At 39.4% G+C, this 19085-nt stretch overlaps 1 protein-coding gene across 2 annotated transcripts in view; it reads left to right on the plus strand.

The window, feature by feature from the left end:
- Nucleotides 1–18632, plus strand: part of Hnrnpr (heterogeneous nuclear ribonucleoprotein R) — a 31229-nt gene extending 12597 nt beyond the window's left edge. The window contains exons 5-10 of one of the 2 annotated variants that reach the window (XM_021160507.2): nt 5343–5519; nt 7430–7565; nt 10580–10785; nt 14193–14342; nt 17130–17251; nt 17373–18632. In XM_021160507.2, coding sequence (XP_021016166.1) covers nt 5343–5519; nt 7430–7565; nt 10580–10785; nt 14193–14342; nt 17130–17251; nt 17373–17982 — 1401 coding nt within the window. In that variant the 3' untranslated portion in view covers nt 17983–18632. Of the gene's footprint in view, nt 1–5290; nt 5520–7429; nt 7566–10570; nt 10786–14192; nt 14343–17129; nt 17252–17372 lie in introns of those variants that run through there. The other variant, XM_029476191.1, reaches the window with a different exon arrangement.
- The last annotated feature ends 453 nt before the right edge of the window (nt 18633–19085 follow it).

Here is a 19085-nt window from a genome sequence, read left to right on the forward strand (position 1 = left end):
AACTCAGAAATCTGCCTGCCTCTGCCTCCCAAGTGCTGGGATTAAGGGCGAGCGCCACCACTGCCCGGCATTTATATACTTTTAAGGCAGTATAGAAGTGTGGTTCAGTTGGGGCTGGTGGCTCAGGTCTGTAATCCAAGCTACTGGGGAAGTAGAGATAGGAGAATCTTAACTTCAAGGCCTGTTTGGGCAGTTAGCCAAAACATATCTCAAGATAGACTGGGGCTGGGGGGCTTGGGGGAGTAGGGGCAGTGACAGGGTAGGGCTTGTGTGCTTGGTGTTTGATTTACACTTAGAATCCCCACCCTTGAGGCAGGTGACTCCTGTGGCTTTTGAGGCCAGCCAGGCTATGTAGACCCTTTATCTATCAATAATAAATAGTAAACAAATAAATGTAGGGAGGGATAAAACTCAGTGGTGGAATCCTTGTTTAATCTTTAGACTTTAGGTTCTGTCCTAGCACCACAAAAACAGAGAAATACTGTTAGCATTCTTCTTCTAGTTTTAATATTGTTCTTTTTTTTTTGTAAAGATTTATTTACTTATTTTATGCATATGAGTGAGTACACTGTAGCTGTCTTCAGACACCAGAAGAGGGCATCAGATCCCATTACAGATTGTTGTGAGCCACCATGTGGTTGCTGGGAATTAAACTCAGGACCTCTGGAAGAGCAGTCAGTGTTCTTTCTGGCCCCCAATATTGTTCATTTACTTGTTTGTTTGAAGCAAGGATCTTACGTATCTCAGGCTGTCTTCAAATTTGCTGTGTGACTGAGACTACATCACTTGTGGCTTAGAGTTCTTAGCATTAGAATTTTCCTTCTTATAAACACACATACAAGATGACTAAATGAAAAATGGAATTATCTGTATATTTCTTGTTCTTAGGGTAGATTCCTTGTTTGTTTGTTTTTAAGATTTATTTATTTAATGTATATCCTGTTGCTGACACACCAGAAGAGGGCATTGTATCCAATTACAAATGGTTATGAGCCCCACCATGTGGTTGCTGGGAATGAACTCATGACCTTTGGAAGAGCAGACAGTGCTCTTAACCACTGAGCCGTCTCTTCAGCCCCATATTCTTTGTTTATAAGGTATCCTGAAACACCTCCAAGAGGGCAGTGCAGTTTAAAAGCAGCTGTGTATGCTGCTTTTACGATGAGGCCAGAGGTTGATATTAGGTGTCTTCCTCAATTGCTTCCCACTACATATTTAAAAAATAAGACTGATTGATTTAATTTGTATGTGAGAGCAGTAGCATGAGTTCCCTGGAACTGGAGAGCTTCTATTGTGGGGGCTGAAAACTGAACCTGGGTTTTTTGTAAGAGCATCAAATTCTTGAAACTGCTGAACCGTCGGTCCAGATCCTATTTTTTAAACGTTATCATTTGTGTGTATACATATTGTGTGTGGTGGTGGGAGCATACATGAATGATATGGTTTGCATTTCATAATGTTCATGTCAGGGTCGGAAGAAAACTCTATGGAGTTGGGTCTCACTTTTCACTTTTATGTGGATTCCAGAGATTGTCGGGCTGGTGCTGCAAGCATTTTTTACCTGCTGAATATCTAGCTTTCCATGTTTTTGAAACAGGTCTCTCAGAGGGTAAAGTGCTTGAGGCCCTGAGTCATAATTCCCAGCATTAGTGTAAAAGCTGGGCTTGGTAGCATGTTTGTAATCAGTACAAGGTTGGGAGCAGAGACCAATAAGTTTCTGTAGTCCAGGTTGGCCTTAAACTCACAGAGCTTTGTTTGCCACCTTGTGCTAGGATTCAAGGCATGCCCAGCACCTGTGTTCTCTTTGTGTATGTACATTACTTGTGTAGAGTTGTGTGCAGAGGCGCTAAGTACCTGGAGTTGTAGGCAGTTGGTTCTAGGAATTGACTTTGGGTTGTCTGACCCCTGAGCTTTCATTCTTCAGCAGAAACACCCATCATTCTTGTACATTTCTCGTTCTCGGGATAACTACTGCTTCACAGTTTGTTAATGAGTGCATACCTGTGGAAGTAACGTATAGAGCGTCTTCTCTAAAGAATAGACTTAATAGTTTCCAGATTCAGTTTTAATATTGCTGCATTCGAGACACTGACTTCAGTCAAAGTCAATAAATTTAATTAAAAACAAAACAAATATTAGAGCAGGATGTGGTGGCACATGACTAATCTCAGTGAATATTGGGAAGTCAGGTTGGGGTCAAGACTTCTAGGGCACCCTCAGCTATGCCATGAGTCCAGAGGCCACGTGTAAGTCTCCTAAACAGGTCGTGCAGAGTTTGCCGGGATAGTTCTGAGGTTAGGTGCAGTAGCTGCTCTTCTGGAATTATTTTCTAGGCCTGAGGTCAGACTGCTCACAATGCCTGTAATTCCAGCTCCAGGCGATCTGATGCCATCTACTGGCCTCTGAAAGGCTCTTCCATTCATACGTACTTAGTAACCCACACAAAACAAACACAAAAACACATACTTTAAAAAANAAATAAATAAAGGAACTAGGGAAGTTGCACAGTGATTAAGATCACTTGCTGCTCTTGCAGAGGACCTGGGTTCTGTGGCCAGCACTGCACTGGGTGTCTCACAGCTGTGTGGAGCTCCATTCCAGAGGAATTCCTTCTGCACAGCTTTCTGGCTTCCACATAGGCAGACAAGCAGATACACACATACAGAAATAAAAATAATTTTTAAAAGTTCATTTTTATGTCAAGTACATTAATGTTTTGCCTGCATGTATGTCTGTATGAGAAATGTTGGAGCTTCTGAATTGGAGTTAGTTGTGAGTTGTGAATTGGATAGTTGTGAGCTGTCATGCCAGTCTGGGAATTAAACCGTGGTCCTTCATCTCTCCAGCCCTAAATTAAAAAAAAAAGAAAAGAAAAGAAAAAAAAAGATGGCTGTTATTTTAAACAGTACGTAGGCTCTCAGCATGTCTAACCTGATCATGCTGTATGTATAGTCTCCAGTTAGTGTTTTATGACTGCCCTGGGAAGCAAGTTTTTTTTTTTTTTTAAAGATTGATTGATTGATTGATTTATTATTATATGTTAAGTACACTGTAGCTGTCTTCAGATACACCAGAAGAGGGCGTCAGATCTCATTACAAATGGTTGTGAGCCACCATGTGGTTGCTGGGGATTGAACTCAGGACCTTTGGAGGAGCAGTCAGTGCTCTTACTAGCCGAGCCATCTCTCCAGCCCGGCAAGCAAGTTTTGTTCATTCTCACTAATATACACAGGATATCTATGAGGTCATACATACACAGCCTAATTATTTTTTGGAGAGAGGGTGGGTTTTTGCTGTCTTGCCCTGCTTGCTCTTCATCTCTTGGACTCACGTGATCCTCCTTCTACTTCTCCCTACTGAGCAGCTGGGAACACAGGTTGAAGCTTCTATGTCCACTATCTTAGCTGGTTTGAAACTAGATTATTTAGTGTAGGCAGGCCTTGAATTTACAGAGCCCTACTTGCCTCTGCCTCTGAGTGCTGGGCATGGTACACCATGCTTGCACACCATGCTTGACCATTAATAGTTTTTTTTTTTTTTTTTTAACTTTCTTATTTGCAGTGCTAGGGATTGAAGCCAGAGTCTTACTCATTCATGGGAGATGCTCTACCCCTGAACTGTATACCCAGTCCCAGTGATAGCTTTCACATGCTTCAGAATGCTTTTGTTACTTTATTCGTTGTCTGTGGTTAGGTCATTGTTGAGAGTTTAAAATTTTGATGTAGATGAGTTTTCACTAGAAAACTTAATGTAAAAGTTTACTGTTTCAGATTTTATGGCTTCTAAATGTTTTATCAGAAGACTGTATAGAGCTGGGCATATAAACTGAGTGAGTGCTCAGGAGGCAGAGGGAGGCACATCACTGAATTTTGAGTCCAGCCTGGTCTACAAAGACATTTTCAGGACAACCAGGGGTACACAGAAAATCCCTGTCTTGAACCCTCAATCCCCCTGTCCCAATACTGATGTTGGAGAAATTTGAAAATTTTGATGTAACTGCTAATTTTCTACTTCAGTGTTGTTGTTATCTTATACTTAACTCTACTTTGTCATTTTTTTGCTTATAATTAAAGAAGTACTATGACTTCCTTAAATGGTAAAAAAGTAATTTTTTTGATACCTTGGAATTAAATGTGCTAGCCAAGTAATGGTGTGCTACTTAGGAAGGAGGCTGAAGGAGGAGGGTTGGCAAGAGGCTTTGAAAACTATTAAGGTTGTTTTTTTAGATAATAAAGATTTTAATATTGAGAAAACTTGATGAAATACAGGTTAATACAGTGTAACCAGAAGACCGGGACTTTTCTTACTAAATTACTGTTTTATAAAAATGAGCATCATATTTCTATGAAGGTACGGATTAGCTTTTTCTTTATTCTTTGTTTTAACAATATTCTACTTTGTAGTCCTGGCTGCCCTGATGCTTATAGACCAAGATAGCCTGTAACTCAGAGATTTGTGAGAAAAGGCAAATTATAAAATTTAAAAATTTTAAGTTGTAGCTGGGCAGTGGTGGCGCACGCCTTTAATCCCAGCACTCGGGAGGCAGAGGCAGGCAGATTTCTGACTTCGAGGCCAGCCTGGTCTACAGAGTGAGTTCCAGGACAGCCAAGGCTACACAGAGAAACCCTGTCTCGAAACAAAACAAAACAAAACAAAACAAAACAAAAAAAATTGAAGTTGTGAGTACAGTTTTGTGCAGCTACCAGTTTCTGTTCAGTATAGACCTTAACTTTTTGTTGATGGCCATAAGGCTTTTTTATGTTTGTTTTGTTTTTTTTGAGACAAGATCATACCCTATAATCTTGGCAAGGCTGGCACTACCTGTTTAGATGAGGTGGCATCGGAACACATGAGATTTACCTGCGTCTGCCTCACAAGTGCCTGTGTAACCTCATCTGCCTGACTTTATTAAAAGTTAGGGTTCGGGCTGGTGAGATGGCTCAGTGGGTAAGAGGACCCGACTGCTCTTCCAAAGGTCCGGAGTTCAAATCCCAACAACCACATGGTGGCTCACAACCATCCACAACGAGATCTGATGCCTTCTTCTGGTGTGTCTGAAGACAGCTACAGTGTACTTACATATAATAAATAAATAAATCTTAAAAAAAAAGTTAGGGTTCATATTTAATCCAAATCAACTGCCAGATTCAAATGGCCTGATCTACATAGTGAGTTCCAGTACAGTCAGGGCTATACAGAGAAACCGTGTCTCAAAAACAGAGAGAAAGAAGGAACACTATGTATCTTATGCCTTTATCTCCTAACAAGAGACAGGAAGTCTGCCTCTGGTTCTAAAATGAAGAGTGCCTATGCTGGATTCTAATAAGGAAGTTTTATTTCAGGTCTTCGTAGGTAAAATCCCAAGAGACTTGTATGAGGATGAGTTGGTGCCCCTTTTTGAGAAGGCTGGTCCTATCTGGGATCTGCGGCTCATGATGGATCCACTCTCTGGTCAGAACAGAGGCTATGCATTTATCACCTTCTGTGGAAAGGAAGCTGCCCAGGAAGCAGTTAAACTGGTATGTGGTAAGGATCTGTTGTCCAAGAACTTAACATTGGAGAGAATAAGGCAGTTCAACAACATTTGCAGCTAACATTGCCTCATTTTCTTTAGTCACTGCCTGTAATATCTTTATATTGACTGATTTGGTATGTAACCTTTTATTTTTTCTGATTATAATTCTAAGCTAACAAGGTTGGTTAGTATGATTTTATTTAGTACCAAACAAATTCAGTTTTTTCTTTTACTGTCACTTCTCGCTGTCGAGCTTTAGAATTGGTACTGAAGTATGACGGAGTCTGACATGGTTCTGCACAGTGTAACCGGAATACCGGGACGTTTTTAGGATTTGGTTTAAGAAATAGTGTGAATCTGTTTTATTTGTATCACAATCCAGCTGTGCAGTTAACAACTTGTATTCTAACTCTCTTCCTTTGTGCTGTGTAACAGCTAGCCTTCCGTGGCTTTCCTTTTCTCTGAGAGCTTCTTACGACCTTGTGTTTTTTAGAGCAGCAGTAAGTTCTGAGTCTGGCCTGTATGCTTTCTGACTCTCGGTGTGTTAAAGTGACAGTGTTACTGTTTTTGGCAGATTTTTGCCAGACATCTAAGGGCATATGCAGTGTGGTATGGCAGGCAGTTCTTGTCCTTTTTTAGCACAGCTGTATCCACCAAGTGTTCTTGTTTCATCAGTGAGTTTGAAGCAGTCCTTTACTAGCTTGGTCCAGGTTTTAGTTTTTCTGATGGATTTTTCTCTTAAAACTTATGTATTTAATATTAAGGACATTTCAAGGCTTTATTTTCTTGTTTTTGATAGTGTATAGGTAACTAAAAAGATTTATTTATTCATATATATGAGTGCTCTGTTCCCATGTGTTCCTGTATGACAGAAGAGAGCATCAAGATGCCCAGATGGTTGTGAGCCACCTTGTGGCTGCTGGGAATTGATCTCAGGACCTCCAGAAGAGCAGCCAATGCTCTTAACCACTGAGCTGGCTCACCAGTCCCATGGATAACTTTAAAAATATCACTTAGTAAACTAGTAGTAAGTAATGTTAAAACATAAAATAAAATTTATTAAAGAATTCATCACATTCTTTGTTCTCTTCATAAAGTTTTGAAAGTGTTCTGATACTTTATAGCTTTATTCAGAATTGTGGTTTGTATACAGTGTGAAACTCATAAGTTAAAGTTTTAATTGTTCCTTTTTACATGTAATTATTTTGGCTATTGCTGATCTATATCTAATTTCATCCTCAAGGACTCAGAATAAACATTTTCAGGTATTCCTTCTGAAATTCTCTGGAAGGGAATGTAGATAAAATTGAAATAAGTCGGGCTGGTGAGATGGCTCAGTGGGTAAGAGCACCCGACTGCTCTTCCGAAGGTCCAGAGTTCAAATCCCAGCAACCACATGGTGGCTCACAACCATCCGTAACGAGATCTGGCGCCCTCTTCTGGAGTGTCTGAAGACAGCTGCAGTGTACTTATATATAATAAATAAATCTTTAAAAAAAAAAATTGAAATAAGTCAGCAGTGATGGTGCATACCTTTAGTTCTAGCACTTGGGAGATAGAGAAATGCAGGTGGATTTCTGAGTTCGAGGACAGCCTGATCTACACTGAGTTCTAGGACAGCAAGGGCTATATAGAGAAAGCATGTCTCAAAAACAAAACAGAGAGAGGGAGAGGGAGAGAAAGGTGTGTTAAAATGAATAGCTTTGATCCCCTTTTTATATGGATGAACAGTAGAGGTTACAGAACTAAGCTATAACTGGGATTGTAACGAATTTAAAATCTACACTCATGTTTCAGCAAGTGTGAGGGAACTTGGTGAGTGTTTGATCTTAAATTGTGGGGCTCTTTAGATTAATATTAGTTGTCCTCAGTCTGGGGTGGTTTGGGGGGTCTCTGGTTTTTTCTTCTTTGCAGTGTGACAGCTATGAGATTCGCCCTGGTAAACACCTGGGAGTGTGCATTTCTGTGGCAAACAACAGACTTTTTGTTGGATCCATTCCAAAGAATAAAACTAAAGAGAACATTCTGGAAGAGTTCAGTAAAGTCACAGGTAAAAAAAAAATGCATTTAGAAGTTGGTTTGTGGGGATCTGTTGCATTATTTATAAATATAAATGCTCTCCCAAAAGGAGATATCTATAATAAACTTAAGAGTTCAAGATTCCTATGTATCAGTTGCTTCTTTCTGCTTTAATAGTAGTTGGACTAAATAAATGTCTAAGTAGTCTCGATTTCATGGAATTTCCTTTGCACTTTGTCTTAATCGAATCTTGTTTTTTGTCAGAGCCTTTGCTCTCTAGCCCTCAAGTGAAAGCTTTTTCCTCCAATAACTTTTTAGGATTCGGGAGAAGACAGTTCTCATTTCTGGTTAACCTGACTACATAACTTTATTTAAAGATTCTAATTGAATCCATGCAGTTGATTGAGAAGTATATTTTATACCACAGGTCCACATACTGGGATGTGAATAAATATATATATATTTATATATATATATAAATAACTGGGATGCATGCTTGTATTCTTAGCACTTGGAGGTTAGGAGTTTAAAAAAGCTTAACTCAAGAACAGTCTGGGACACACGAGATTCTGTCTCAAACAACAAAGCAGAAGACTCTGTATGGTGTGATGGGAAAGAACTGAACAAGATTGTTCCTGCCTATACCTACCTTCCAGTCAGTTTTCACTTTTTATGTGGGTGTTGGGGATTTGAACTTAGATTCTCTTGCTTTCACAGGAAGCACTCTTCCCATTGAGCCATTTCCCTACAGCCTTCAAAGGCCTGAAGTTTGCAGTGTAGACCAGGCTGGCCTTGAATCTTCAGAGATTTCGCTGTCTCCACCTCCAGAGTGCTGGAATTAAAGGAGTGTGCCACCACGCCTGGCCTGCTCACTTATTTTATTTTATTTATTATTTTTTCTAAAGATAGTTTTTGTTTGTTTTGTTTTGTTTTTAGTAAAGCTTAAGATCTTGGCTCTTATTTTGGTACAAACCCAAAATAGGAACAATTTTTAGACATTGGAGTTCATTGTAATAAGGCTGTACCTCAATGTCCCTCACATCACCAAAGGATTTTACCTCCATAGTACCTAAGCTAAGAAAGAGTTGACGAGTCTGTTGCGTCAAGGGATGAATTGTAGGCACAGTTATTGGATGCAGATTTCCTGCTTATGATCAAAGCTATTAGACTGAGTGAGCATTTTACTTCTTAAATGTTGAGATTGGACAGGTGAGATGACTCAGCTGGTAGAGGTGTTTTTACTGCAGGCCTCAGGATCTGAGTTCAACTCCCAGATTACAAAAATTAGAGAGAACCCACTCATGAGAATTGTTGTTTGACGTGTACAGATGGGTGCTGCCATGGGAGGAGTATCTGCTGACACACACTGGCATGCTTGCTCTCCCCCTTCCCGCCTCTGTGAGTGTGTGTGTGTCTGTCTCCCTTCTCTTTCTCTTCGTTTTCCTTTCTTCATGCACATGAATGAATGAGACAAAGAAAGGGAGGGAAAGAAATGCTGAGATTATGATTTGAAAACACTGTTTTAAGATCATGACTTCCTCTTATAAAACCCACTATATTCTTTTATGTTTTGTCATCCGGTCATACTCTCTTCTCCCTTTACTTAAACCTATCATTTATTATTCTGGTTTTACCCTTTTTTTAACTTAAAGGTTGCCCCATATTAGTTCTCCTTCTTCAGTCCTAAGTTGATTTATTCTTAGTACTCTGATTCATTCATTCATTCATTCATTCATTTTTAGTTTTTCAAGACAGGGTTTCTCTGCGTAACCCCGGCTCTCCTAGAACTTGCTCTGTAGACCAGGCTGGCCTTGAAATCACAGAGATCCACCTGCCTCTGCCTCTCGAGTGCTAGGATTAAAGGTGTGCATCACCACCGTCCGTGTACTATAAAATCTATATAGATGACTTATCTAAGGCCGAACTTCAGTTCTATACTATCTAGAATAGACCCTGGATCTTTTCTTCAGAAATTCTATTCAGTCTGAAACCTTAATTTCCATTACCCATTTTGTCTTGGTTAAATTGCTCTACTGACTATTTATACAGTGATTCTTTTCTGTTTGTGTCCCTCTACTCATCCCTCCCAAGTGTTTTCCAAAAGATTGACATATATCAAGTGTCCAAGTCAAGAAGTAACTTAATACTAAAGTAACTGATAGAAAACTCATGTTTGTTAAAAACAAATTAAAAGTAGAATTATATGAGATGAACAGTAGAATTATATGAGCTGTCATTAGGATTAGTAGTAGTAGGTTAGACCATGGACTAGGATAGATGGTAAAAAGTAAATGTGCTGGATTTGGACAGTAGAGATGATATAAAAGAATTACTATTTTCTGGCTTGAGGATTTAGCTGGTAGATGACCTGTTTATTAGATAGGGAAGCCTTGGGAAAATACACGTTGGGTATAGTAGTGCTGTTTTGGACATGTGAAATTGGTCCAAGGCATTTTAACAATCTAGGCAGACCTAGATTGTTAGATTTCTAGAGAAATCTAGGCTAGAAAAAGTTTTGTTTAAAAGGCTATAGGAAGTGCTTACGGCGAGCTCACGTGATTTAGAAAGGACATGTGGAGGGACAAAGGACAAGGTCCAAGGACTGGACATGAATGGGCACCGAGCATCCTTGCTCATAGTAAAACTAGCTTTTGTGCTGGATATAAGAAAGGTGGGTTGTTTTGTTTTATTTCTGTTTTGTATTTTTGCCTATGACTAGTTGTTGAGAGTTAGTTCTTTTGCATTTGTGTAAATAATTTGAATCTTGAGGTCCTGATAATGCCTTTATAGATTATGAGGTCATGTTTTATCATTAATTACAAAATTTCATAGTAGCTGGACCTACTTCAAGGATTCTAAAATTGACAGAACACACACTACTGTCCCAAACTCTGCATCGAGTAATGCTGATGTGATGTTGACTGTTGTGAGACTTCTTCAATCATGTTTTTTTGTTTGCTCATTGGCAAGTGGATTTAGGTCTGCCTAATCACTAGACGTGTGGTGGATGCTTTTGGCTTATATATCTGGCTGTTGGTTTAACAGAGGGTTTGGTGGACGTTATTCTCTATCATCAACCCGATGACAAAAAGAAGAATCGGGGGTTCTGCTTCCTTGAATATGAGGATCACAAGTCAGCAGCACAAGCCAGACGCCGGCTGATGAGTGGAAAAGTCAAAGTGTGGGGAAATGTGGTCACAGTAGAGTGGGCTGACCCCGTGGAGGAGCCGGATCCAGAAGTCATGGCAAAGGTAAATACAGAAGGTAGCTGTTCACTGAAACTGCTTAGAAAAGCAAAAAGTAGCTGATGCAGCACTAACCTGGTAGCCTGTCTTAGCATCTGCTCAGTTTCTTCAAATAAGTGTTTCATACACACCAAGCATTTATTTGATGTTAGGACCATAAAACATACGAAATGTTGGTAATAATAATAACTATTATTATTGTTATTATTTTTGGGGGATGGTCTCCCCATATAGCTCAGACTCATTGGGGCCTTACTGTAGCCCAGGTTGGCTTCTAGAATCCTCTTGCTCCAGACTCCAGACATGAACTAGCTCACGTGGTGACTTTTATTACATGGCTTTGAATTACATTTTTTTGAATTTGTAGTTAATTTATTTTAATGTATCTAGTTACTCTTAGAGTATTGTCCCTGTGAAGAAAGACAAAAGCTTGCCATGCTTGCTGATATTTGGCAAAATAGACGTGACACATCCTCCAGAGGGCAGGGCCTCAGGGCTCTCATTGTCCAGTTCTGGGGCTGAAGGGATTTATCTGCTTGCAGTAAGTTTATGTAGTTCACTTACAGTTCTTTCCTCTGGAGGCAACTTGATCAGTGCCCGTAAATTAGTGTTTGGATCTTTATGACTGACAGAGGCAAAATGCTCACTTGGACTAGTTTGGAGGATTCTGGTTTATATTAGTATGGTGTGTTAGAATGTTATCTTTGTAAGTACAGGCATTTTTGGGCTAAGCAGAGATGATTCATTGAAAAGAATTTGAGAGGCTCTCAGGAGTTGTGCTTTCTGTTTTTCTGTCTCACATTCCTTGAGTAGATGAGTGTTCAGGGAGGGGAGTAGGAATCTTAAATAGTCGTAGTTCTTTCCTTCCTTTTTTCTTTTTAATTGATTTCAGTCTTCATTGTTTGTGGCAGTACAGTGTGACTTTGTGCTAAGTACTGGACCTTGGATGTCATTTCTTTTATTTGGGCTGGATAAGTCTCTTTAGCTCACTACAGCTTTGAGTACCTGTAAGACAAAACAGCCTCTGCTGCTTTTTAAAAATAAAAGTAAAAAAAGAAAAATCTAAAAGTTAAAAAAGTGTATTATATATTGGGAGCAGTAAAATTCCCAGAAATTTCGAGATACAACTAGTAATTTTGCTTTATCAATCACTTTTCACTCATTCCTGATAACCTTTCAAGTGAAAGTTCAAAATCAACCCTACTACCTCTGCCTAGTAGTAACATCCGCTGTGTAGACCAGGCTGGCTTCAAACTCGGACATCTGCCTGCCTCTGTCTCCTGAGCGCATCACCACTCAGGACCTCTGGAAGAGCAGCAGTCAGTGCTCCTAACTGCTGAGTTATCTTTCCAGCCCCTGAATGTTCTTTTTTGAATATTTAAATTATATTCTTGCAGTCCTAGAGTTCAAACACAGCACACGGCAGTGCTTAGGAAGTACTACACAAATGAGACATAACGCTAAGACTGCTGAGCATTGTAAGCCTATCCAAGCTTGTTTGTGTCTCTTTTTGGTGTTGTGGGTCAAACTGATAGCCTCATACATGTGAGGAAACATTCCACGACTGAGTTAGTTACACTTCCGTCCAGGAAGTTCCTTTTCTGTTGAGAGGTGAATAAACGAGCAGAAGCCTGTTTAGTCAAGAGGCTAGGGCTCAGTCTCACAGCGGAAAGTTGTCCCTCTTCCTTCTCAGTTTTGTATTGTTTTGTTTTTGAGACAGGGTTTCTCTGTGTAGCCCTGGTTGTACAGGAACTCATTATATAGATCAGACTAGCCTCAAACTCTCAAATTCATATACCTCTCTTAGTATCATGTCCCCCACTTTGCCCAAAAGAAGTGCTAGGACTAAAGGTGTGTGCTACTATGCCTGGACTCAAATCTTTCTGAATCTTATAGCTTTTTATCTGAGCAATAGTTTGTTTAGTAGGTATGTTGTTTTTTCTTGAATAGTTTCTTAATTCAAGTATTAAAAAATTACACAGAAAAGTATACACAATTCCACTTTCTACCCCTGCTGTCATGTCTGTCTTGACTCCTGTAAGGCACCCAGTTTTAGTGTTGTCTTAGACACGTATAGGCAAATAAAAGTATGTTATTTTCCTTAACTCTTAGATAAGTGGCTGTAGGTAGCCTTTTGTGTTTATTAATCTGTATTTGCTTTATTCACCATGCTGTTTGATCAGCTCTGGGAAGATAACTGTATTATTGTTTATAAGACTAAACCATCACAAGGTGCTGCCAGTTAAATTGGCATTCTGGGAACTCATCAGGTGACTTCAGAGATGTGAAGCAGTGGGAAAGAAAGGCTCTCTGTCAGCTCATAGAGCCCTCTTAGTGTGATCTCCACAGCACACTCAGCTCTGTATATGCATTGGATTGTTTCTAGTCTTCTGTTCTAAGTATAGTAAGTAAGCCTGGGCTATGTGCTGATGCAGGGCAGATACATTGTAGACAGACACTTAGGAGAGAACTGTAGTTCAAAGGGAAATAAAGTTATTAAGATACCCCCATGCTTGCTTTTAGAGCAAAATAGAATGTGATCAAACTTGTATTTTGCTCAGTGCTGTTAATAGGTTTGAGTGTTTAATATATGTGGCTTTACATGTATTTATGAATCATGTAGTCATGAGTTTTGTGTATTTTTCTTATTTTCTGATGCTTCTCTGGTGTAAGTTGCAAATTTTTTTCATACTTGTCACTTGTCTTCTGACTTTGTTTATTATAGCTTTTGTCATATCACTGCTCTCGTTAGGTAGTGCCATTCCGTCATTTGGGCTCTAGGTTCTAAGTCACAAGCTGCTTCACATCCATACTTTATTTATATTTGTGAATTTAAAAATTTTAATTTTTGAGATTATATCATTTCCCCTTCTTTCACACCAATACTTTATAAATAGATCACCCTTGTTTTCCTTTAACATACAGTCCCACATTACTTTTTTACATTTTCAATCTGTTTGGGGTTTATCTTGGTGTATATTGTAGAAAATGGACCAACTTTCTTTATTTCTCCATTAATGTCACTCTTACTAAATGATTTAATTAAGCATTGTAGTTTGTTTGTCTTTCTCCCCAGCTCTAGTAAGAATTTTCTTGTATAGTGTTTACATGACTATCCACAGTTTTAGGAGTGAGAATAGGTAAACTTGTTTTGGAGGGTACTTTGGAGCCATGATAAATTGTGAATTAACAATAATAATTATATGTGTTGCCTGCCCCATACCCTCAGTGGTAACTGTTCTCTTGGGACAAAAGGCAGGAGCCAATAGTTTATATAACTTGGTTATTTTTTTAAAAAGCCATAGAAAAGTGGTAGCTAATGTGAGAATCATTTCTTCGTGTTCCTCAGACTCCCTCTGACTCCCCTTTAGACTCGCTGGTCTAAGAGTGCCGATTTTGTGCTTTGCTCTTAGGTAAAAGTCTTATTTGTGAGGAACTTGGCAACTACAGTGACAGAAGAAATATTAGAAAAGTCGTTTTCTGAGTTTGGAAAACTGGAGAGAGTGAAGAAGTTGAAAGATTATGCGTTCGTTCATTTTGAAGACAGGGGAGCTGCTGTTAAGGTAGGAACTGCAGATTTTTTTCTTGGCTATTTGCTTTCAAACTTGGTAGACACATAAAGTAACTTTAATATTTTAAAATTGTGAGTCTATGTGTGTATCCGTGTGAGACTATGGGCACATGTGAGTGTGCAGGTGCCCAGTGGAGTTGAGAAGAGGGCACTGGATTCTCTAGAGCTGCAGTTACAGGTGCGAGAACCAAACTCACTTCCCCTGGAAGAACATTTACTCTCCTAACGTGAGCCACTGCTCTCACCTCATAAAGTAACATTAAAACAGAAATAAAGTTGGTGTTTAGGAGTGTGTATGTGAGTGATTCTGATGTCATTGTGTAAGTTGCTGGAGTCTGAACCTAGGACCTGCTACATATAAAGCAAGTGTTCTTAAATAAGTGTAATTCTATGCAATATCAGGCAAGTCTAAACTCAGAAATCCTCCTGCCTCTGCCTCCCAAGTGCTGGGATTAAAGGCGTGCGCCACCACACCCGGCCCCCCAGCTCTTAATGGGCAGAGCTTTTCATTTCTTCTTCTTTTCTCCTTCCTTAACTGAAAAATCAATACTACTTTTGTAGTCTTTTTTTTTTTTTTTTTCTGTAAAAATACCTGATTGGGAAAATGGAATACTAAGGGAGTCAAACACTGTTCTTTTCTCACATTCTCTATTGATGGTTGTCTTAGCTAGGGTTTCTATTGCTTTGATAAAATTTCATGACCAAAAGCAACTTGGGGAGGAAAGGGTTTATTTGATCTTAAAGCTTGTAGTTCACCATCCAAGGAAGTCTGGGCAGGAACTCAAGCAGAAGAATGCTGCTTATTTTGGCTTGCTCCTTGGCTTGCTTAGTCTGTTTAGAGCACCCAGGACCACCAGCCCAGGAGTAACACCTCCCACAGGGAGTTGGCCCCGCCCACAGGTTAATCTGATGAAAGCATTTTCTCAGTTGACTAGGAGACCAGCATGTGCTGACATAGGCCAGTGCAGTGGTTCACCGCTGACGTTTGACTTGAGCATTTACTTCCCTGACTAGGTTGATGCTTTACAGTAGAACTTAAAGAACTACTGGCTGGTGTAGGGTTTTGTTTGTTTGCTTTCTTGTTTTTGTAGCACTGATAATGAAAACCTAGAACCGCAAAGCAAGCATATTAGACATTAGCTGTTTCTTGAGTTCTAGTATAGAGTTAATTACTTTGCTTTCTTCTGGTATGTTGTGGGAAATATTTTTTAAAAAAACAAATGGCAAGTTCCCAGGCTAGGCAGGCTGCATGGCTCCAAGCAGGGTGTTCTCATCTCAACAGATTCTCTGACGCGCGGCTCCCAAGATTTCTCCACCCGACTCACTAATTTCCCTTGGTGGGCTGCTGCCATGCCAGCCCCATGCAATGACTGCCCACTTCATGGTTAGATAATATCACAATACCCAGTAACCTGTAAAATCAAAACTCTTGAAGCTTATAATTAGCCAGTCAGATTTATATAACAATAAATTCTCAATTCACAAGATGCTCACAAAATAATTTCAGAGCCAGTTGATAATGATACAAGCTGCCCACCTAGATTAGACAAGTTACCCCAATTATTCTATCCCTACATGATATTGTATCTACCTATGGCTATTTAATTGGACAGGGAAAATCCTGACACACTGGTATTTGTTGAAGTGCTGATTATAAAGTTCATAGCTTAGGCTCAGCAGTGGTGTGCGCCTTTAATCCCAGCAGTTGGGAGGCAGAGGTAGGTGGATCTCTGAGTTTCTAGCCAGCCCAGTGTATAGAATTCCAGTTCAGCCCGAGAAAGACTGTCTTTAACAAAATACTAGTTTTTGCTTTCTTGGTGGTTTATTGGCATTTCTTTGCTCTGCTTTTAGTTTGGGTGCAGTAAGTCCTATGCTGGATATGATCAGAACTTAGTGTCCTGTTGAGTTTCAGATAGCTATATTCAACTCATCTTTGCATTTCACAGTCTTAAAACATCTGTGCAAAACTTAGATAATGAATATCACATCTTTATTGATATCTGAAAAGTTAGTTTTTGTATGATTTTTATTGCTGCTGGCATTTCCCCAGGTGTGGCTTGTTTCTAGGATTGATTAATTGGAAAAAGGAGTTTGGCTAAATGAAACTTTTTTTTTTAAACCTTTAGATTTACATATTTATTTTATGTGTATGGGTGTTTTGCTTGTGTGCATATGTACCACGTGTGTGCCTGGTGCCCTCAGGCGGTCAGAAGATAGCATCAGATCCTTTGACATTGGAGTTAGGGATGGTGGTACTGGGACCTGAGCCATCTTCCAGCTCTCCCCTTTTGCCTTCTAAAATAAAATGAGATGGCATTGCTTTTTGTTCTCAGCAGTAATTTATGTATAAAACATAAGGTGAGGGAAACAGCTCTTTCTGGCTAGGCTGCTCTTATAAGTTAAAATAATTATAAAATGCTTACTAATCTGGCTAGGCTGCTCTTATAAGTTAAAATAATTATAAAATGCTTACTAAGACACCATATGTTTATACTTTTTCAAGATTTTTTAAAAAAAATTATGTGTATAGGTGTTTTGCTTGCATGTCTGTCTGTCTGTGTTATGTACATGCATGGTGTCCATGGAGACCTAGAAGAGGGTGTCACATTCTTGGAACTGGGTGGTATAGATGGCCATGTGGGTGCTGGGAATTGAGCCTGGAGTTCTCTGGAGAGCAGCATATACCCTTAACTGTTGAACAGCCAGCTCTCTACTTCCCCATTTATACTAAGTTTTAAAATGCTGTTTCTTATACAATAAACTTAATTTTGTAATTTAGGCTATGGATGAAATGAATGGAAAAGAAATAGAAGGGGAAGAAATTGAAATTGTCTTAGCTAAGCCACCAGACAAGAAAAGGAAAGAGCGCCAAGCTGCTAGACAGGCCTCCAGAAGCACTGCGTGAGTTTATATTTTATTATTTGAATAAAGAATACCTTGGTAACAGATCAGATTAATAAAGTCGGGATGAACCTTACAGTAAGCTGACTTGTTTCTTTTTGTCCTTCCCTCCACTTGCTAGGTATGAAGATTATTATTATCACCCTCCTCCCCGAATGCCACCTCCAATGAGAGGTCGAGGTCGTGGAGGGAGAGGTGGATATGGCTACCCTCCAGATTATTATGGTTATGAAGACTACTATGATGATTACTATGGTTATGATTATCACGACTATCGTGGAGGCTATGAAGATCCCTACTACGGCTATGATGATGGCTATGCAGTAAGAGGAAGAGGAGGAGGAAGGGGGGGGCGAGGTGCTCCACCACCACCAAGGGGGAGGGGAGCACCACCTCCAAGAGGTAGAGCTGGCTATTCACAGAGGGGGGCACCTTTGGGACCACCAAGAGGCTCAAGGGGTGGCAGAGGGGGTCCTGCACAACAGCAGAGAGGCCGTGGTTCTCGTGGAGCTCGGGGCAATCGAGGGGGCAATGTAGGAGGCAAGAGAAAGGCAGATGGGTACAACCAACCTGATTCCAAACGTCGTCAGACCAACAACCAACAGAACTGGGGTTCCCAACCCATCGCTCAGCAGCCGCTTCAGCAAGGTGGTGACTATTCTGGTAACTATGGTTACAATAATGACAACCAAGAATTTTATCAGGATACTTATGGGCAACAGTGGAAATAGACAAGTGAGGGCTTGAAAACGATTCTGTCAAGATCCAATTGGCTCTAGATCTACATTCTTCAAACAAAATTGGCGTAACTGTTTCATCTTTAAGTAGCAGTTTGCTGCCATTTGTATTCAGCTGAAGAAGTCACTATTGTGTATATACTCAAGGCTTCTTATTTTTCTTCTTTTCTAAATGCTCTTGGACATTATTGGGCTTGCAGAGTTCCCTTATTCTGGGTTACAATGCTTTTATCGTTCCAAGCTTCATCTTAGCTTCAGAACAAACTGTGAAATCATGATTTTGCAGAACCTTTGGTTTGGACAGTTGTTTTTTCGGATTTGGAACAGATCACATAGGAGTGTGAAGTATGCTGTAAATAAAAGTACAAGCCAGTGCTTTGTCTTAGTAGTTTTAAGAAATTAAAGCAAACAGACTTAAGTTTCCTTGTATTGAAGATAACCTATGACTGTATGTTTTGCATTCCTAGAAGCAGGTTAACTGTGTTTTTAAATTGTTATAACCACACCTTTTTGAAATCTGCCCTACAAAATTTGTTTGGCTTAAACGTCAAAGCCGTGACAATTTGTTCTTTGATGTGATTGTATTTCCAATTTCTTGTTCATGTAAGATTTCAATAAAACTCAAAAATCTATTCAAAACATCACCTATTTCAAATTCAATTGTGTCCTAAAACATTACTTTATTCGTAATCCTTGAAGGAATACTGTTTTCAAAGTAGAACTGCCTATGTGAGTGATCAAATTCATGAAAAATTTCTCGTCTATTCCATCATGTATTGTGGATATTAGATTTGAGGATTATTCTAAATTCACATATTCCAAATACCATTTCATTGATTGGTGTTCTTTCATAATCTCTTCTAATTTTGAAATTTTATCCTTAAAAGAAAACAAACAGACTCCAATGTTTTTGAACAGGTATTGGATAATTTTTATTAAAGCAAATTGGAGCTGGGGAAGCACACTGCAGTTTGTTTTGACCCACATTCTTTCAAATCAAGGACAATTTGTGACTGAAGACCTTATTTGCTGGATAAAGAATTACACATACAGAGAAAACTTAGTATTGTGATGTCATTTGTACTGTGGACTGAAGT

Source organism: Mus caroli, chromosome 4 (genome assembly GCF_900094665.2).
Source record: "Mus caroli chromosome 4, CAROLI_EIJ_v1.1, whole genome shotgun sequence".
In the NCBI taxonomy this organism is placed as follows: Eukaryota; Metazoa; Chordata; class Mammalia; order Rodentia; family Muridae; genus Mus; species Mus caroli.